This window comes from Lytechinus variegatus, chromosome 1, assembly GCF_018143015.1.
Source record: "Lytechinus variegatus isolate NC3 chromosome 1, Lvar_3.0, whole genome shotgun sequence".
Lineage (NCBI taxonomy): Eukaryota > Metazoa > Echinodermata > Echinoidea > Temnopleuroida > Toxopneustidae > Lytechinus > Lytechinus variegatus.
In genome coordinates this window covers 83,798,470-83,820,674 of record NC_054740.1, presented here as the reverse complement: position 1 = coordinate 83,820,674, position 22,205 = coordinate 83,798,470, and the positions used below count along the sequence as shown (strand labels likewise).

Below are 22,205 nucleotides of genomic sequence, written 5' to 3'. Positions count from 1 at the left end.
ATACAGAATGTAATATAAAATGAATTTCAGTGAAGCAATTGAATCAAAGGAAACTGAGTATGAAAAAGAATCATACACCCCACCCCAACCACCTGCCAACATCCCTTTCCAGCCCGCGCGTTTCCGTTTTACACCCTGGCGAAGGCATTTTCCGGAAAAGTAACCAAAAAGCGACTAGTGAAGAGTCTACGTTTGTTTACATTATCAGCTGGGCGCGCGATCCAAAGTCCGCACCGAAGCATAGAGATGTATGCACCGAAGTTATCCGCAGAACATACCGTACTTGCAGCTGAGCTTATACTTTCCAGGTTCAATACGAATGTTTGCCTTGATCATTTGCCTTGCCGATTTGCTGATGTCTGTCTTTCTCTCTATCTGTCTATATATCTATCTCTCAAATTCTATCTCTATCTATCTATGTAACTGCAGTATCTATCTATCTAATAATCTTCTCTGTCTCTCTCATTCTTTATCTAACATCTATCTATCTTAAATTCTCTATCTCTCTCTATCTATCCATCCATCTGTCTGTCTATACTCTATTTCTCTCTCTCTACCTACCTATGTAACTACAGTATCTATCTGTTAATTTGTCGCTCTTCTCTCTCATTCTTGATCTATCTGACATCTATCTATCTCTCAAATTCTCTATCTATCTCTCTATCCATCTATCTATCCATCTGTCTGTCTTTCTCTATTTCTCTCTATCTATTTATCTATTTTTAAACTAGAGTATCTATCTATCTGTTAATTTGTTAATAATCTTCTCTGTCTCTCTCATTCTTTAATTATCTATTTAATATATCTCTATATCTATTTATCTATCTATTTTTTTTAACTTATCTATCTGTTAATTTGTTAATATTCTTTGTCTCTCTCCCTCTTTATCTATCTAACATCTATCTATCTCTCATCTATCTATCTCTATCTATCTATCCATCTGTCTGTCTTTCTCTATTTCTCTCTATCTATATATCTATCTATCTATGTATCTATCTATCTGTTAATTTGTCTATCTTCTCTGTCTCTCTCATTCTTTATCTTTCTATCTATCTAACATCTATCTATCTGTCTCTCAAATTCTCTATCTCTCTCCTTCTCGAGCATCTGTCTGTCTTTTTTTCTCTCTTTCTCTTTGTCCGTCCATATTTCTATCTACAACATCTCTCTCCCTCTCTCTCTATCTATCTATCTATCTATCATTCTCTCTCTCTTTCTCTCTCTCCCCTCTCCCTCTATATATCGACCTCTCTGTCTCTCCCCCTCTCTCTATTTATCTATCTATCCATCCATCTCTCCCTCCCTCTCTCTCTCTTTCTATCTATCCGCCTCCCTCTCTATTTCTCTATCTATCTATCTATCTGTCTATCTTGTCTCTATCTATTTATCAGTCTTCTATATCTATCTTTCGGCAGCTTCTAAGTGTATCAATCCATCAAACTTCAATTTGTCTTTCCATTATAAGTATCTGTTTATTTTGATTTTGTCTGTCATTCTATTCATTTAGTTAATAATTTATTTTTAGAAAAAAAAAACTATCATAAACAACGCGACTGCAAAAGCATGTTCGGATTTCACTCCTGACTGCCGCTCTCTCTGTACATGAAGTGCCGAGGAACTCTGTGCTCTGATCAGTAACTGTGCAAATTGCATGCGGTGGTGGACTCGCCTGTGTCGCACGCTGCGTGCAACCAGCGACGTGTGTAGACTCTTCACTAGTCGCTTTTTGGCTACTTTTCCGGAAAATGCCTTCGCCAGGGTGTAAAACGGAAACGCGCTTCCAGCCCAGGAAGCTTCCCTCCCCTAAAACCTATCCTTGATCATTCATGATCAATTTGAACTTCTTCAACGAATACATGTACCTGAATTATGTTTTATGAATTTGATAGATCTAGCATATGTCACAATGTGCTCAATACATAATTGGTGCATCTAATCATCTGAAAATTACTAGGATGATTTTTTTTTACCCTAAACTGGGTATTTTTACACATTTCCCCCCTCTTTTCTATGGAATCACATTACCCACTATTTCTCCTCCTACCCTCATAATTTTCCCCTATCGCTCAGTCACATATCCCTGATGAAATTTTTGCTGCTTTAGATAATACACCCTTCATGCTGACATAGTGTCCTGTTCCACTTCATTTTGATAGCATGAAATCACAAATGATGTTTAAAACATCTCTGAGATATTGTATCTTGTATCCCCAGGAGTTTTGACAGTCAAGTCGATATTTCAGGGACTGTTGATCAACTGGATTGAGTTTCGCATCGGTGATTAAAGCGGATGATATTTCCATAATTAAACCTGGTTTTAATTGAACTGAAGACTGAGCAAGGATTTAAGTCCATACTTCTATGGAATTCTAAGCTTCATCTCCCTCATTCAAAATTGATTTGAAAGAGATGAAATAACAGAATTCATCATGGCCTACCCATTTTAATAATGAAAATTATTTTTGTTCACTGCTATACTAATCTGATGTGTACTTGATAAATGAGTAAACAACGAAACTGGCAATCCATAAAAGTGGATATACATGTATTGTACAGGGTTGACTTTATAATAGATCAATGCTCGGAGATTACCAGCCAATGTCTTTTGGCAAAACATTATATTCATCCCTGAGTGGGATTGCTGCCATGAAATGCCAGTGATAGTCTTCATATTAAAATTTATGGTTTTAATCATGATGATCAGTATCCTATAAAGAGATAACATCAATCTTACAGTCAATTGTAATTCTTGAGAATCTTGAAAATGTGTCTCCATAGACCTAAGATTGACTACATCTTTTATGTTGTTCATCAGGGAGTGTTTTATCACTATTTTCATCTGACATAAAAGATGTCAAATCTGACAACTTTCCTTGATTTTGGTTGGCTGGGTAACAATGTTACTATGGTAACTGTCAGATTAAACGTCTGACAAGTCCTTTCTTGAAAGTAACGCCCTTCAGAAGGAGATGATTGGTATGCAATTACATGTTCTACAGTTATTGCTACTCCTTCTGCTTCTCTTACTACAACCATTACTTGTAGTATAACTTATGCAGCAGCTGCCGCTACTACTGCTATATTGTATTACTACTGCTATATTGTACTACAAGTACTACCCCAGCTGCTGGTGTAACAACAACAAAAAAAAAAACATTTACTAGTACTGCTACTAATCTTTCACACTTCATCTTTATAGATCATACATTCATTCATATTTGTGGATAATGTATGTAACATATACTTGTATGTGTAATATGTTTGTGTTAATTCTTCAATCATGCATTTATTCATTCATTATCAGAGTACCTGCAATTATCAGAGCAATGGCTGCTTTCATTTCTTTTTCTTAATTTGTATCATTTCAGGGAGCTCTTTGATTGACCGCCCTCAGGAACAAGCTATCAGTGGCAAAGGATGGGGTCGAGTCAAGGTAACTAAACATTTTACTCCTGGACCTTGTATTTCAAAGATTTACAATCAATTCAAATGATATTGGCCAGCTTCAAGTTTTGTAGTCACTTTTACTGATGATTCAACTAAGTGAATAACATGCCATCCAAGAAAAAATATGACTTTTTGATCATTGAGAAATAGTTTGTACACAAAATTTATTTCTATGTGATTGTGTTCTCAATTGGTTTAATGTTTTTGCTTTTTGCCCACAGAAATTTGTGACGGGCCAATCAGGATTTCCAAAGAGTGTGTTCTTCATTGTAGGAACAGAGTTCTGCGAAAGGTTCTCCTTTTATGGCATGAAAGGTAATATTCAAAATAAAACTGTTGGTTTCTTCTTTTTTTGTAAACTTTTCCCCATTTGTTTATCTTTTTCACTTCTTCATCATTTGTACTTTTTAAAAAACTTCTCCTTTTTTTCTTATCCTTTCTCTTTTTCTTCCTTTGATCATCCCTTTCTCCTCTTATTAAAAAAAAATAATTTCTGCTTCTCTCCTGTTCTTCTGTTCCATTCATCTTATACTACTTCTTCATTTCCTTTTCTGTCATTATCTTTTGCTTCTTCCCCTCTTCTTGTCATCTTTTTCTTCTTTTTTTTTTTTATATTTGTCTTCTGGTTTTCCTTTTTTTCTTCTTTTTCATTCAAGTTTTTCAGCTCCACATATCTTCTTTGTTTCAATAAAGCTTTCTTCCTCAATCATCTATTCTGCTCTTCATCTTTCAATCACAGTGCCTCCCAAACATTCTACTTTAGGTCAGTGTTTACTTGTAATACAGACATACCAATCACTCCATTTTTGTCTCACCTGCGAAGCTGAGTGAGACTATAGGCGCCGCTTTTCCGACGGCGGCGGCGGCGGCGTCAACATCAAATCTTAACCTGAGGTTAAGTTTTTGAAATGACATCATAACTTAGAAAGGATATGGACCTAGTTCATGAAACTTGGCCATAAGGTTAATCAAGTATTACTGAACATCCTATTAAAGTTTCATGTCACATGACCAAGGTCAAAGGTCATTTAGGGTCAATGAACTTAGACCATGTTGGAGGAATCAACATTGAAATCTTAACCTGAGGTTAAGTTTTTGAAATGTCATCATAACTTAGAAAATATATGGACCTAGTTCATGAAACTTGGACATAAGGTCAATCAAGTATCACTGAACATCCTGCATGAGTTTCACGTCACATGACCAAGGTCAAAGGTCATTTAGGGTCAATGAACTTTGGCCGAATTGGGGATATCTGTTGAATTCCCATCATAACTTTGAAAGTTTATGGATCTGATTCATGAAACTTGGACATAATAGTAATCAAGCATCACTGAATATTTTGTGCAAGTTTCAGGCCTAATGATTAAGGTCAAAGGTCATTTAGGGTCAATGAACTTTGGCCGAATCGGGGGTATCTGTTGAATTACCATCATAACTTTGAAACTTTATTGGTCTAGTTCATTAAACTTGGACATATGAGTAATCAAATATCACTGAACATCCTGTGCGCATTTCAGGTCACATGACCAAGGTCAAAGGTCAATGAACTTTGGCCGAATTGGGTGTATCAGTTGAATTACCATCAAAACTTTGAAAGTTTATGGATCTGATTCATGAAACTTGTACATAAGAGTAATCAAGTATCACTGAACATCCTGTTCGAGTTTCAGGTCACATGATCAAGGTCAAAGGTCATGTAAGGTCAATGAACTTTGGCCATGTTGGGGTTTTTTGTTGAATAACCATCATATCTCTGTAAGTTTATTGGTCTAGTTCATAAAAAGTGGACATAAGAGTAACCATGTATCACTGAACATCTTGTGCGAGTTAGAGTAGTATTCAAAGTCAGCACTGCTGCTATATTGAACCGCGTGATGCAGGTGAGACGGCCAGAGGCATTCCACTTGTTTATAGTATTTGTTCCTTTTTTTTGCTATTATACACCAATACTTTTTTGGTATGATTTGTTACTTTTTTTTTAAATTTCCAATCATGGAGGATGTATTATACACTGCGCGTGAAACTTGCACCAGTCTGACGGTCCCAGACCAGTAAAAATCAGTCAGGCCAGTAACTTGTTGCATGAAAAGAACAAGTAAATTCTTGCCTACAAGCACGTGTTTAAAAGGGTGAATTATCAAGTTTTTAAGTAGAGTCATTTCACATGCTTTTTCACCAATCTCACTACAACAGGCTGGCGATTGTTACATTGAGACAAATTTTTAGAAATACTCTTGTTTGTAAAGAAATACTTTTTTTATTGTAGAAGGTTGGCAGGTATGGTAATATTTATCTTTAAATCACTGATAAAAGTTATTTTTCTCTTTGATTTTTTGTAGCCATCTTGGTTCTATATCTGACAAACATTCTACTCCTTGGTGACAATACATCGACAGTGATCTTCCATTCCTTCAACATGCTGTGCTACTTCTCTCCAATCATTGGTGCAATGATAGCTGATGGTTGGCTGGGAAAGTACAAGTGAGTACCCATTAGATGCCATCCAATATTCACAATTTAAAATCCTTCCCCGCAAGTTGTGCCCATATTATGACCTCGTTCAATCAAGTTTATAGACCTGATGCATTGAAGACATTGTGCCACCGTCTTAGAGGCTGATGCTATTGCCATTGGTGATCTGCAGCTGGCACATCTCTGATAACTCAGTTTACACATATTCCTATATCCTCTGAGAGAGGGCGCTATGAGATTACGATATCATATGCATGATGTAGGTTTCACAGGCCTAATTCATTCCCCATAGATTCATGTGTTAAATTGGCACTTTAAAAAATTCATAAAAAATAAGGATGAAATTCGGGGGTCGAATGTTTACTACCAGTGGATAGGATATATATCTGGCAATCCATATCTGACCAGAAAAGGGTCCCTCGACCGGCTCATTTTAAATATAAATTGGCGTGTTTGAAGACAGAAGGGGGAGCAGATTCATCACCTCAAAAAGCAAAATAGCCCTAATCCTTCCGCCGGTCAAAATATAGTCCAAAATTGGTGATATTTCTTCCCAATTTGGGAAAAGGAAGTTCAGTAATTACCAAAAATAGAATCAGTGTTAGATGGACAATCATATGCATACACTTTGTCAATCAGCCATATCAAAATAAAAGAAAATAGCAATGGGTTGGCTCGAATGAATATCTATGGCCTGGCACTAGTGATTAGGCCCGTGTAACCTGTATATTGTGAGAAATCGGTTGACAACTCAACATCCTGCATAAATCACAGTGTTTCACTCCTATTCTGTGTGATTACAAACCTCAATCAAACATTTCATTTTTTCTGATATCTCATTGGTATAGTCCTGCTGATTAATCCTTATATTTGTCTGCAGTGGATGTTCCTTGTTCAGTTAAATATTTCTTTGATTTTTCACTTTTTCACCTGCCAGTGTGCTATCTAGGAAGAAGTTATTGACCCAAAAGGAATTGTATGTGTATGCCTCATTAACAATGGTGTTGTGTGTATACAGTTTACAGATGACTTGCAGTGGAGGGCATAAACAATGGGAAACCTATGTATGAGGTCATTGAAGAACAATGTTTTTCATGATTAAATGCATACATATGTACATTGTTTGCCCTGTAACATGTCTGCCTCTTGGAACACCCTGATTTGTGTAATTATTGTAAAAAAATATATAGAAATGATAGTTATTTTTATTAATTTTTATTCAAATAATAACTATTATTTTTATCATGAATAAAAATAATGGTTCTTTTTATTCATTTATAATTATTGTGAAAAAATGAATAAAAATAATAAATTGTTGGATTTTGTTTTATTGTGTACAATTCCTAAAAATTTTGCAAAGCAACATATTAGATTTTGTATCGCATATAGCATGAACAAAAAACATATTCTAGAATGTCTGAATTATGAATCTATCAATCACTCGGTTGCTCATATCTCAATTGCTTTTATTCTCTGGTTGCTTACCTATACATACTTATGCAGTATATGTAACCAAAAGACCTTAATTATAACAAACTATTTTATCTTATTCCTCTATGCTCCAGAACTATTGTTTATGTTGCTCAGATCTACATGCTGGGCAATGCAGTCATGTGCTTCACTGCGCTACCTCCCCAGACGACAGGCAATCCTGAATTGTAAGTTAATACCTCTGTGATACAGTACAGGTACAACTTGAAATGAAATCCTGAGAAAATATATATTACAAACATATGTCCTTCAAAGTATTTGAATAATAATGCTTCCCTGCCTACCAGTAAGATTTCATAAGATTTTTCTCATTTTGAACTCACATATTTCCTGAATATTGACTTTTTTTTGTTAGTTTCCTTCTAGAAACTGCGTAATGTGTAGTGTACATGTATGTTCTAAAAAAATATATGAATTTTTAGGACTTTTTTCTCCAAAATATGTATTTTAAGGTTTTCCAAGTCTACCTATTCATTGAAATACATATATTTTGTTTGTATGTACATTAGTTGTAACAAGTTTATGATTGTGTGCTTATTTTTCTGTGTATTTTTTAAAAATCAAATTAGAAATAATGAATGATCAATCGGTCAGTCATATCAGTATGATATTCTTGTAAAGTTTAAGGGTATTTACTAGATAATTTTTGTATATTTATATGATATTTAGTTGATAATTTCCAATCTAACACACAGACATAGATCTTTGCTAGTATCACCATGCTATAGAGATTGAAATAAAATTCCTGGTGTTAGGAACAGGTTAAAAGTTATGCTGTAAGCCCTCCAAAGTCAACCTCAAATTTTCTGTGCCACAATCTGTGATGTCATACTTTTCAAGTTCGGGGGTGGGGTGGGGAGATCAAATAGTAAATCCTCCTACCCTGATACATTGCTCAAATGTATGCCAGTGGCTACAATGATGTTGAAAAGTAGTTAATATTTAATGGATTTTCCCATGTTCCTTTTATCACTACCTGTCAGAGTTGGTCCTATGATAGGCCTATTACTAATAGGTCTAGGAACTGGTGGGATCAAGCCATGTGTGTCGGCCTTTGGTGGAGATCAGTTTAAAGCAGATCAGGTTTGTTTGATCCCCCCTCTCTTTCCTGTTATTTGATGAATGTTTTCCTTTTCTGTGTATTTGTTTCTCTCATAAAACTTAAAAATTTGGACATAAAGGGTTATCAAGTATCACTGAACATTTTGCACAAGTTTCAGGTCACATGATGGAGGTCAATGGTCATTTAGGTTCAATGAACTTAGTATTTTATTATCACATGGCAGCACTACTGCTATATTGAATCACACAATACAGGCAAAACTGACAGAGGCATTTTACTTGTTTTTTAAATATTTGTTAAATTTTAGATTCCCCCCCTGTTTTCACTACATGAAGAATCAGGGGGGGGGGATAACCCCCCTGATGCCCCTGTAGCGCAGCCCCATTGAGTATGATACATATTTCCCATAAATCATAGCAAGTTATTTTGGGCATTGGGCATACTGAGCTAATCTGTAACTGTATTTATCAAACCTCGTCTTACCTAGCAACAGCCATAAACCATGCATTCATCTTTGTTTGACTAATGTATTACTAAATACTTTCTTGAAGTTGATGCACTCACTGACATTTTAGCCATTGTAGGCTTAACATTCGAAGACATCTTTATGAACTGGTCATTGTGAATTCAAGTTATGTAATGAATTCTAATTCGTATTCATGAATGCATGCTTAAAGATTCTCATCTGTCTGCCTATTGGATGAAAGCACTAAATTCTTTTGTCAAACATCATGTTTATGCATGTTATTTTAGTTAAACCATGACGTGGTGGTCTCTTCACTAACTGTGAAAAAGTTTGCCTATCATTTGCTGGAGTACATAAGACAAGCCTTGCTTGCTCACCAGCTGGAGGCAGTGAGCAAGCAAGGCCAGTGTAGAGAGACACATATAACAGAATGTGTGACTCTTCATGTGATGATAATGATGTCATTACATGATGATGTCACCACATCAACATAACAATAAACATGCACAACACAAGACCCTACAACATATCATAACCCTAAACTAACCTTTATGCTGGCTTTGTTTATTATCTATTTATGTCAGCCTTTTTTCGGCTGGCATGAATAGGTATGCTAGTGGGCTGCATTTTCAATTTGTAAGCAATTTATGCTAATTAGATTTGAATCAAAGATTCAATCATATACAGTGCATACACTATAGAGTACAGCATCAGATAGGATAGGCTGTATTAGCTTTTTTCTTGTATTTTATTTCAAGCAGGGTTTCATTTTTTGGTAGGACTCTAGTTCAAATAAAAAGAAAAATAATTTTGTGATTGTGTTGGAGATTACAGGTGCCGGTATTATAGCTGTCGTCAACTTATTGAAATCTTATAAGTCTTTAAAATGGACCTGTTTTGTTAAACCTGGACATAAGGGTAATCAGGTATCACTGATCATTATGAGTTGCAGGTCATATAATCAAGGGTCATTTAGGATATAATTTTTTTTTTCCTCTTGAAAAATATTCATCTTATTTTAAGGTCAGCATGGCTGCTACATTGAATGCATAAGAAAGGCAAGTCTGCCAGTGGTGTAATAGTGAAGGATGAAGGTAGATTTGTACTTTTGTAAGAAGTTTTCACGATATGATTCTTGTCCTTTTTCCTAGGAGAAAGAAATCCAGAGGTTTTTCTCAGTATTCTATTTCTCCATTAATTCTGGGAGTCTCATCTCAACGTTTGTGACCCCTATCCTTCGTCATGATGTCAAGTGCTTTGGGAATGACTGCTACACTCTTGCCTTTGGTGTTCCTGCTGCTCTAATGGCAGTTGCCATCGGTAAGGATTTTAGAATTGTCCTCCTATTCTCTTAAACTCTTAAAAGAAGGGCAAGTTAGCAGAAGATATCTTAAGAGAAGAACAGAGGGTTGAAGTGACCTCTGAACTTGAGAGAAAGAGCACAAAATACATGTATTTGCACATTCATCATTTAATATTTATAAAAGTTTTAGAAATTGACTCATGTATTTTGATGGATTGTTATTTTTTTTTTATAGGGAAATAATCAAATTTAGCTACAGGTTTAGGGTGAGGGTGGTTTATCATGATTGTTTCACTTGGTGAATTTGTATTTGGCATTGTTTTTCTCCATTTCTACAATATGATGCAATAAATGTACAATTCGATCATTTCCTTTTCATTCTGTAATAAACTGAAACCAGTGTATTTAAACAACACAGTAATAAATGCTGTTGTTGATATATGAGTTTAGCCAAAAATTATGGAATATTATAAATTATCACCCATATCAGACATCTGAGCTGGTCATTTACAAAACCGTATTGCCCTACATTTTCTGAATATCGGGAAGGGTATAGGTATATTGTTTGTATTTTCCTCGGTCTCAGTGGGCGTATTTACTTTGCATGCAGAGACGAAGCAAAATATACCGTCTCACATCCGTGAATTTGTGGATGCGTATAAAGAGATACGCTTCATAAGGATCCGCCCACCAACAATATACATCATAATAAAGACAATGCTGAATCCGAGCGCTTGCAAGTACGTCATAATGGTAAAGTGCAGAGCGTAGACCGATATTAACATGACACAATAGAACTCTATTTTTAAAAGAAATATCCCCATTATCATGATTTTGGCTCTAGATATCTGATTTGGATGATAATAAAAATATTGACTGGCTCTTCTTTCGGGGAACATCAAATATATTGCCGTTAAATGACCCATATTGCCCTCGTCTGAAGACTTGGGCCAATATGATTCATTTGCTGGCAATATATTTGATGTTCCCCTCAAGGCCAGTCAATATTATATAGATATCAGGAGAAAAGGTACTTATTCTTTTAATTCAGGCAAAGAATCCATACATGTATGTGTACTAAATATAGTTTGGAATTGTAGTAAATTTAGTAGTGCTAATAAAACTATGCATATGCATGTGCATTTACAAATGACAGCTCTATGGTGTTCATTATTTTATCCTTTGCACGTATTTCTTACAGCAATTTTTGTATGTGGGCGTTACTTTTATCAGCAAAATCCTCCTTCTGGAAATATTGTTGGAGAAGTTATTCAAGCAATGGGGGTAAGTGATTATCATGTTTTTTTTTTCTTTCTTTTTACATTATTTATTTAATAAAAAAAATATATTTTTCTTGCTTGCTTTCTTTCCTTTTTTTTCTTTATGATCAGTTTTTATTGATTTTTGTTGTAAGAATTAGACTTATTCATACTGCTTTGATAATTTCTCTTATTATGATTTTCTATTATTATTGTTACATCCTTACCTATACTCTGTTTCTTGAATGTACAAAATTCAATCTGTGATATGTTTGTTCTTGTTTCTTTAGTTTGCTGTGAAAAATCGATTTCAGAATAGAAACAGTCCAGAGAAGAAAGAGCATTGGCTTGACTGGGCAGAGGAAAAATATGGTGTAAGTTTTAAAAGATTATTATTACTGGCACCATCATGGCTCAACAGTATGTCTAGGGTCGTGTAATCCCAGAACTGGGTTCAAATCTCAGTGGATGCGTCTTGTGCCCTTTCGGCAAAGCATTGTTTACAGAAGAACTACACTACTATCATTAGTTTACAGAAGAACTACACTACTATCATGGCTCAAAAGTATGTCTAGGGTCTTGTTATACTGGAACTGGGTTCAAATTTCAGTGAATGCGTCTTGTACCCTTTTGGCAAGACAGTTTTACAGAAGAACTACAATTCATTTTATTTTAGATACATGTACTTTCAACATATTCAGCTTTAGTTTGAATCATTGCTTGTCCGATGTTTGGTAGGTAAAAATCAACAGATCAACCAGGGGATGGCATCAGAGTATTTTGATTGGGAGGGGCGTGGTGGGTGAAGGGGGGGGGGGGGGGGGGGCTGGATAGTGGGTTGCCACTGGCCATACATACTAGTACCTCAACTAACGATTTGCTTTGATAATTCATAAAGATGTTCAATGACGAGCAGAAAGATGTATGTGACTAAGAAGAGAGAGTTGAAGGGGGGGTAGACTAATGTTTACAGGTGCATTTGATTGACAGGTGTGTTCATTACAGGAAATACCAGTGGTGTGAAATTCACACCAATGATATGTACAAGGCTCATCAATGTAAATTTTATTGTGAAATCTACTTAATAATCCACAAGGAAGTTATGAATGAGCCAAAATCTGTAAACAAGTAGGAATGTGTAAGTTACAGTCAGTAAGTGAACTCTTGACCTGCTTATATGTTAATGGCCTGGGTATTCAATAACTTTATATTTGTTGCATGTACATGGCTTAAAATGATGATTATTTTAAGAAGGTAAACCCATAGATGCTGTATAAAACACTGTATCCATTATAATATATTCTCCCATTACGAGCATTTATTTTTTGTCGGTGTAAATTGATGGAAATTGATCCCCAAAGAAAAGAAAACTACATGAAAAAGGAGGGGAGAAGACTGGATAAAAGCAGATATAAGTTAATTGAATAAGAATTGTATCAATATTTTCAATCATTCAAACATTTGCTTGAAATTCTTGCATATGTATAAATGAATAGTCATTTTTCATGTTGTGAATATACAGGCTTCTTTGATAGAAGACATCAAGGTGCTTCTCCATGTCCTGTTCATCTTCTTACCACTTCCTTTCTTCTGGGCATTGTTTGACCAACAAGGATCTCGCTGGACACTCCAAGCAGAACACATGGATGGTCGACTGGTCAGTCATCTCATTGAAGTTAGATTATATTTTGCGTATAACTCTCTTAGAAATTATGGAAGCTGAATAATTTTATTGTTGTTTATGTGTCTAAAGAAAATAAATAATCAGATATTCTCTTTAAAATTCTTCAAGAATCCTTGGAAAGTCTGAAATATCTTGTAAAATTCCTAAGATTTCTGACATGTTGAGAACTCTTGATATTAGAGCTGAATTTCAGCTTTGAATATAAACACATACACTATGGCATCATCCAGCATCAGTGAACTTTCATTGTGCTCCTGTGTGCCTGTGATAACAATATGTATGATGCTTGATATTCTTCAAGTAGAACTAATATAAATTTCCAGTTTTTCAAAGTAACTCTTTCAGTTGCCCCTCAGTAATAAGGATTTGCACCTGTGTGGAAACATGTAATCATTACCTGAAGAACACACATGAAATGCTTCCTTTTAATGGTTTTGTTTAAAAGTCATTTCTTGTATACATGGTTCATTCTTTTTCTTAAGCAATCTGCAGAATGAATTTAGCTTACCATAAATCAAATGTTTTTATTTTTCCTCTATTGCTTCTCTCTTCAGGGCTCTTATCAAATCAAACCAGATCAAATGCAGGTAAGAATGTTTTTCATGATAAAGATGTGCAAGACACACTTTCACATGTCTTGAAAGTTGTGTTGCCATGGTAATATGTTATGACCAAAAATAATAATTGCGGATCAAACTTATTCCTCAGTTTTTGGCCATTGCTCATGAAACTTGACACAAACATTGTTATCGAGTTAAAGACATGCACCTTCAGTGATATTTGTAGTAATTTGTATTCTTCATTCTTACAGAAGTCTGTTTAATCTGTATCAAATAATCAAATTACTCTTCTTTCTTTTCCCTACCCTAACTTTTTATTTTCTATTATACAGGCCCTAAATCCAGTTTTCATCCTATTCTTCATCCCTCTTTTTGAAGGAGTCATTTACCCCCTCCTAGACAAGTGCAATGTTCCAAAGCGTCCCTTGCAAAGGATGGCTGGTGGGATGATCCTTGCTGCTATTGCTTTCATATTAGCTGGTTTCCTTCAGTTGAAAATAGATGTAAGATTAAGTGTGTTTTTAAATTCAGTTGATTTTAAAGATTGTATTCTATTTATATTCATACTGCTTTCCAGTCAGGTGTTATGTTTGGAAATACATACGTGAATTGAATGTTTACCAATACATTGGCCCATATTCTGAAGTCGGGTTTAACTTAAGGTCGAAATCTGTGCTAAAATTCTGGAAGCCAACAATGTCAAAACTTTTTTTAAAATTAATGTTTCTCATGTTAACTGTGCTCTTTCCTGATTATTCAATGTTTAAGACAATGTCTTCTTAATCCTCCCCAGGCATTTAAGATTGTTTTGAGAGTCAAATGAGCTGATACATTGAATCTCTACTGTTAGAGATTTATGTCACAGTCATAGTTAAACCAGAACTTTAGACCAGAGTTTTGATTAATCTGTAGCAAGATTATTTTTATTATTGTTTTTATTATTGTTTTTGTTAATTTTAGGCCATTCCATAAAATGATCAACCTTTTTGTACGTCCGATCCCCATTTTTCTCTAGTCTTACATCACTTCATAAACTGACCAAGTCATGGACCCTTGAGAACATTACAGACTGTCAAAAGAACAAGAAATCAGAGACAGAAAATTTCCTGAAGGCTCCACATATAGGGGGTCGGACGTACATATTTTATGGAATTTGCCCCTTTGTGTTATACAGAATTTTTTAAAGGTTTCTATTTTGTAATAATTTTTTTAACTATGATATAAAATTGCTCTTATAATTGATTTCATAAATGATAAAATACCATATATAAAGAAATTAAGATATTTCAAAGACAAATTTTCTGATTTCTATTAATTGTTTGTATTTACAGAGTACTGAAATCAAGTTACCAGGCAAAGACCAAGCTATTGTCAATATTATCAATGCATCACCTTGCCCCATCGGTGTTGAAAGTGAATTCTATACTGGAAATATTGATATAGGCAAGGTAAATCATATCCATTTCAATATTTTTTTTTAATTTCATAAATAAATTTAATGGCATCATGAATGTGAAATCTTGTTGCTCTGATTAAATACTTGAATTTTATATTTGATTGCATGTATGTACTACTTTGGGCACATCTTACATGATGGAATATTTGTAGATACACAAAGCTGTTGACAACTCATGCCTCAAAGTTTGGAACTATTTTCTTCACTCATTAGTTATTCAATCTGTGCATTTTTACTCAAGCAATCGACGGGTGTATCATGTGAAAAGACAAAAATTTTGGATTTCCAAATATGAATTTGTGCAATAGTTGAATATATTTTCATCTATTTGAAACTATAGCAGTTATACATGCATAGAATATATACTTATCCTGTGTATTGTTATATTATGTATTTGCATTGTAGGGGACCAAAGAAATTGATTTTCCAGTTGGAGATTATGACGTAAAAATTGAGCCTAGCTGTTCGGAACTGGGTAGCGTTAAATTATTTTCTGCCAGCTTAGGTAGTCAAAAGGTTGAAAGTGTCACAGTGTACAGTTCAGGAGACCAAATCCAAGCTATTCAGGCGAGTGAAACTTAATCCACTGCTATAAGCTATTTTTTATATAATGCATTAGTTGCATTTATTATGAACAGAAAGAATGTCAGTAAATACTAATTAACCTTTCCTTTCACAATTTCTCAAATTTGAGAATAGAAATATCCTTAAAAACCACCTTGATTACATAGGAATAAACATTTCTAAAGGTTGAATATTTCAAAATCAAGACGAACATTTTTAAGATTGTTTCATTGTGTATTCTTTTTTCACCCTGTAATTGATTTCAATTTCGAGTAAAATAAATTGAATTGGTTGTAATATAATCAATATGACCATTTACATTTTTCTAGGAGAAAGTGTCCTGATTGAAAACATTGAAGAAATCATCTGGTAAAATAAAAATGACCATGATTATGCTAATAACTAAGATATTTTCTAGTGAAGAATAAATTACAAGGGTGAAACACTAAGTGTGATGTATCTTACAATTGCATCTATATTTTCCTACTTATATTTATTTTTTGCCTTGGGTTTGAGTGTATATTTATAATTGTAATTGCATTATATCTACATGTGTCAACCTCCCCTTCTCATCTGTTTGTCTGTCTGTCTTTCTATCTCACTATCTCTCTATTATGTCCATCTGTAGGTCAAAGGTCATTTAGAAAAATCAAGTAAAGGACTGGGAAAAATAAGGTAAGACAATCACTGCCAATGCGTCTGTCTAAACCATGGTCATAAGTTAGAATCCAACCCCCAAAAATTGAAAGAAGAAATACAAATCAGATACACTGAAGTTTGAAATCCAACGAAGAAGAAAATAATGAGTTTCTTTTATGTTTCTTTTATGTTAATCAAAAGTTATAATCACTAGATCTAGATTGGTCCCTTCAGTGATATCGTCATCTAGGTTAGGGATAATACTCCATTCAATCCAATACAAATAAATAGCTAAAATGTCATCCTTTTCAAGAGTTTTACTCCTGTCATGTAATGATCTGTTCTTCACAATGTTTTCTCACAATGAACACTTCCCTGGAGACTACTGCATCTTTGAACTGGTTCAAGAATCTCTTCTTTGTAGCCTGAAGGAAAAGACTCTTTATAACTGCAAGGAAAATTCACTGTAGCAAATTATCAATGAATGTAAGATTGTAGCATTTTTTAATAAAACAAAGAAAATTATCAATTGCCCTATTTAATTTTCTTGTTTTTTTTTTCATTCTTAGTTTTGGATATTTCATGTCTACTGGCACTCTACCGGATAACCTGACCATCTCCATAGAAGAACCTTTAAAGGATATAACTTACACCATGCATGTTCTACGAAACAATGTCAGCTCATCTCGCGGTATTGAGCCTGGAGAGTGAGTAGTTACCTTAAAATTCTACTACGTTCATGACTTCAACACCAAAGATGGGTGATGGAGGCTTTTAAGGTGCCATGTCTGCTAGTATTCTAATCTTATTTTTGTAATATCAACTGAAATAATACGAATAAAATCAATTATATGCATAATCTTTGATATTGGCTTGTGTAGGCATTGAGAGGTACTTGTACAAAGATCTCAGATTACAGGCTCACTGAAAATGGTATAGGATGACCCAATTTTTCGTACACAATTGTTTCTGGTTCTCCTACATTTCAAAGATATTTATTGTATATTTCAAATACTTTTTTTTTCAATTTGAGGGTAAAGAAAAAGAATGTTTGTCCTTGGAACTGTTGCATGAAAGAAAAACTGGCAATTTTTTTGCCAGAGTTTTTCACTGTTATTGTCAATACTATATTTTGTTTGCTAGAATTTTTTTTCATTTGCCAGAGTTTCTGTACGGCAAAAGTAATGCAACGGGCCCCTTGTATTATTTTTCAAAACAATTTGTCTTCAACCTGTTGTATTAGACCTAGAGGTGTGTCAATGGTTTACAAAGCACTGTAAATTTATTGTCTAATGAACAATTGTGCGTTTCTTAATACATATACACATGACAGCAACGTTCATTATCATGAAAAGCTTGTGGGATGACTACTTCTTCCTAGTTAGCACTGCCATGAGTAAGAATGAAAAAAATATTTAACTGAATGATGAAAATTCCAAGTGCAGAGAAGGATAGGGATTGATCAGTGGGATTGTTAGATCACTTTGAAAGAGAAATAATGTGTTTATAATGCTCTGTTGTTGACCAATCCCTCATGATTAATGTTAATAATATAAGTGATGTCACAATTTGTATGTAACTTGCGTGCATGATGTTATGATGAAATGCACAAATATATTGCTCTAGAAAGAAATGTTCAATTTGATATGTTTTAACAAATCTGGTGAGGCATTGATACTCGGCACTGCATTGACAATCTATTACTTGTTGGTTGACAACAGGTACAATGTGTATGGATTGCCTGAGGGAAATGCTAGTAAAGAGCTTTTGGGTCATGTTGATGTTCAGATGGGCGGCATCTATCGGTTAGTTTTACAGCCTGCCAATATATCACATCCAGATATTGTAAGTACTAATATCCTTCCTTGATGTACTTTAAATTAGTACTTCTCAACCTTTTTTTACTCGAGGACAACTTTGATTCTCAGATTTTTTTCAAGGCCCACCTACCAATTTGTAAAGGAAATGTCCATTTTGATGGAAAAATGTTTCCTTATATTTGAGGACAAAGCTATGAAGCACATTTTAAACAAATAGCTGCATTCGCAAATGTCTGGTAATTGGGTGACAATTAACTACATACACAGTATGCATACACATGAGGTTCACATCAAAGTTAGATCGAAATCATCATATAGTGTGCAGGCATATGCTTTGCAACATGCATGATAACTAAGCGTGCTTGAGCTTTGCTTGACCCTCTTAGACCAATCGGACATAACATATTCAGACAGGTCTGTGAAATATAGACCCTACTGTTCATCAGTTCCCCCCCCCCCCCCACCCCCGGAGCTTCTCATGGCCCACCTGAGAGAGCTTTTTGGCCCACTTTTTGAGAAGTGCTGCTTTAAATAAAGGTATATTATGTACTAATTATGTACTAGAGGATTGGGAGTTACATAACACTGAAGCGTAAAAAACTGCTGTGAAAATATATCCTCACTTTGCCAGTGGAGATCATGAATGTACATGTATGTTTTATTTGTTAATGGTGTCAAGATGGGTATATGAGCCAGTATTGTGGTAGATGCCTGATGTTCAGTGAATATTGATGTATAGCGTGGCTCACACTTTATGATTCATTGCGATTCAAATTTCAAAGAAATTGTAATAACATTAGATATGAACATTCCAACCAATAAAATCACAGCGATCAAAATTCAGTCTAGTTTGAGTCTCACCGTACAAATAAAAGCAAATTCGATTCCAAATCATAATGACGTCATCATCGGCTGCGACTTGAAGCAGATTTTGACTTTACAGGGCTTGCATCAAAGCAGAATTCTGATTTAGCATTCTTTACATTATGCTTAACTACAAATACAATAATTTTACTTCTTGGAACTTTCACATTTAATGCAAAATGCGATTGTCGCAACGGGTCCTGTAGTGTGAGCCAGGCTTTAGGTGGCATAATATGAGGTCTTTCCTGCCTTTTGTTTTTGTCTCTATAAAACTGCATTAAATATATGCTGTTTGCACTCTGCACACAAGTAATTCATTCTTTTAATGTAGGCCTCATCGAACAGTCCCAAATTAAATAAATTAGATGGTTGAAGTAAGTCTATCATCGATGTGAAAAGAGGTCCTGTAATATTTTACAAGTAAAACAAATACTGAAGAATTTTTATTTTTTTATCTGTTGCATCTCTACAATATAGATTCATCTTGCTATCCATATGGAGGTCCTGCCTAATAGTGTATCAATGCTCCTACAAATACCACAATATGTTATCATCACTTGTGGAGAGATTTTATTCTCAATCACTGGTCTGGAGTTTTCTTACTCACAGGTATGTGTCGACAACTATGTATTCTTTGTTTGATACCCAGACCAAACCCATAAGTGAAATTGACAAATCATATACCAATCGAAATCTAGTACTAACCATAGCCATGTCACAGAATACCTTCATCGGTTGGGGATGATCATATTTTAATTTCTACGTAGCTTTTTTATGGTGTGATCATTCCGTCACTCCTGTGAATTAGTCAATTGATCAGTCACACACATTGCTGCTTGAGGTCTGTACATATATGTACTCTGTGTCTCTTAATCACAGGACCAAAGATGGATCATGAGTCTATGTTTGATGTTTTTCTTAAGCAAAATATGTCATGCAGTGAATATGCTTAAAGCTTACATTGTAGTACTACATGCATGTAGCTTATATGGTTACCATTTGTCAATTTGCCTTTCAGCTCCAGCCTGGGTCTCGAATGATAGGTCTGTTTGTTTTTTTTATTTCCACAGGCCAAATGATCGGTCACATTATTGGTTTTTTTTTTTTGTTGCTTTTATTAATGATGCAGGCCCCATCTAGTATGAAATCCTGTGTTCAAGCCGCTTGGCTTATGACTGTTGCCTTTGGGAATCTTATTGTTGTCATCATCGCTGAATCTCAACTAATTGAAAGCCAGGTAAGAAAGCGATAGCGGTAATGCATAAGCTCTGCTATGCTTCTAGCACTTACATGTCGATCAATCAAGTCACAGTTTCAACAAAAAATATTACATTTAATTGCAGATGTGTGGTACCTGAGATCAATTGCATACTAATCAGCAGTTTGTATATTATTTTTTCAAGTGGTTGATAGTTGATACACTTAATGGCCTTTTTACATGTTTTTATTTCTTTTAGGCTATGGAATTCTTCCTCTTTGCTGGTCTAATGGGTTTCATCATCCTCCTATTCTCCATCATGGCGTGTTGTTATGTCTACGTCACACCTAAAGAACGAGATGTACAGATGCATGATACAGCCGGGCTTGTCGCAAACAGTGATTTAGATGAGTCTGGTACAGCAGGCTATCAAAGCTTAGAAGACTCGGCTCAGAAATGATATTCTCTTCCTGGTGAAATATCAAGAATCATACTACTCTGGATATTAGTTTGTATCGCTACTGGATGTATTGATTGTTAGAAATATTCCTTTTTATGCAGACCACATTATGTTACATGTATTTATTGTATGTTGTAGTTTCTTATTTGTAACTTGTTTCAAGTCGTGGAAAAAAAATCAGAAGTATATTTTAGCTACATTGTAGAATAGCACTATTTGATGGTTATTTATATATTTCTGTCATGTTCACTTCAATGGATAGAGTATACATGTATTATTTAAATCATTGTTTTACAGTAATTATTAAGCTTGTTCATTTGAAACAAGTCTTAACATTATTTTATGTTATCATCATCATACTGCTTTACATGATAAAACTCTTTGAAAGAGTCGTAGTAGTTCAGTGATATGCAAATATGAATGAATTCTTTGGAAAAGGGTTAACCTGATTTAAAAGAATTCTTTGTGAACAGATGTTTTTACTGTACAAATATTTCACTTTGGGTTTATACATACAGGTGACCTGTGGAGCCTGTAACACAAAGATTAGCAATCATTACAGATCACATTTCTAGATTGATTGCATTGACTACAATGTACAATCAATTGTAAAAAGGAAGCATATGATTAATCACTACCCTTTGTGTTACAGGACCCTGGTGGTTAACAGGAGGCTGCCTTGATAGATGTTTGCAAACAATTCTGAAATATTTTCTTGTAGTAGTACTAGTGTACAAATTTCAATTTCTTATCTGTTTCTCACACATGATATGCAGAAATCTGTAACTGAACTCAAAACTATTCTTTATCAAGCATGACCATGGGAAAAGCATTTATATACTGCTTTGTTGTGGTCATGAAAGTATTTGGTGTTTGGCCAAACTACCGTAAATATAAAGCACTGCAAATAGCAGAGCCAGTGGGTCGAAACTCGTGATTTTTATTTTTGACAATTTAAAAAAAAATAAATCTTCCTGTTTTCCATCATTATAGATGTGTAGAGATTATATTCTATTATACACTATTTTTCTGACATATACTGAGTGTATTTTGATATTGTTATTAAAGATTTTATTCCTTTCAGATTATTTCTTTTAACAGAAATGTTCACTATTTATATACATCACTTTACCAGTTGAAGCCTGTGCCAGGATGTTCACCACTCTATAATAGCTAAAATTGCCACTTTCATGCCTACTGTGTGTATGCAGTGGTACATGTAGTTGAGTGCAGGTCTACTTAACAAACATTCTAGGGAGTTGTTTCAGGAAATGAACGACTTATGTAAAATGCCAAACTATCATGTTAATCGATTTTTGCTAATTCAAATTACGCTGTATTGAGACACATATTTGGCAGGTTATATTTCAATCGTTTGTCGGGTTATGCATTAGTTGTTAAAGAGCTGCATGGAACATCTCCCAGATTTACATGTATGTGATGATGTCTCTCTGGA

General features: G+C 34.5%; 1 protein-coding gene across 3 annotated transcripts in view; it reads left to right on the top strand.

The window, feature by feature from the left end:
• Window positions 1-20,913, top strand: part of LOC121425682 (solute carrier family 15 member 1-like) — a 31,085-nt gene extending 10,172 nt beyond the window's left edge. For all 3 annotated transcript variants that reach the window (XM_041621861.1, XM_041621846.1, XM_041621852.1), the window contains 19 exons: window positions 3,369-3,433; window positions 3,669-3,762; window positions 5,790-5,931; window positions 7,488-7,580; window positions 8,397-8,496; window positions 10,094-10,262; window positions 11,447-11,529; window positions 11,795-11,878; window positions 13,027-13,161; window positions 13,743-13,775; window positions 14,081-14,251; window positions 15,080-15,196; window positions 15,610-15,771; window positions 16,397-16,443; window positions 16,977-17,114; window positions 18,129-18,252; window positions 19,569-19,700; window positions 20,221-20,328; window positions 20,549-20,913. In XM_041621861.1, the coding sequence (XP_041477795.1) occupies window positions 3,369-3,433; window positions 3,669-3,762; window positions 5,790-5,931; window positions 7,488-7,580; window positions 8,397-8,496; window positions 10,094-10,262; window positions 11,447-11,529; window positions 11,795-11,878; window positions 13,027-13,161; window positions 13,743-13,775; window positions 14,081-14,251; window positions 15,080-15,196; window positions 15,610-15,771; window positions 16,397-16,443; window positions 16,977-17,114; window positions 18,129-18,252; window positions 19,569-19,700; window positions 20,221-20,328; window positions 20,549-20,749 (2,198 nt within the window). In that variant the 3' untranslated portion in view covers window positions 20,750-20,913. The remainder of the gene's footprint in view (window positions 1-3,368; window positions 3,434-3,668; window positions 3,763-5,789; window positions 5,932-7,487; window positions 7,581-8,396; window positions 8,497-10,093; window positions 10,263-11,446; window positions 11,530-11,794; window positions 11,879-13,026; window positions 13,162-13,742; window positions 13,776-14,080; window positions 14,252-15,079; window positions 15,197-15,609; window positions 15,772-16,396; window positions 16,444-16,976; window positions 17,115-18,128; window positions 18,253-19,568; window positions 19,701-20,220; window positions 20,329-20,548) is intronic.
• Window positions 20,914-22,205: the final 1,292 nt, after the last annotated feature.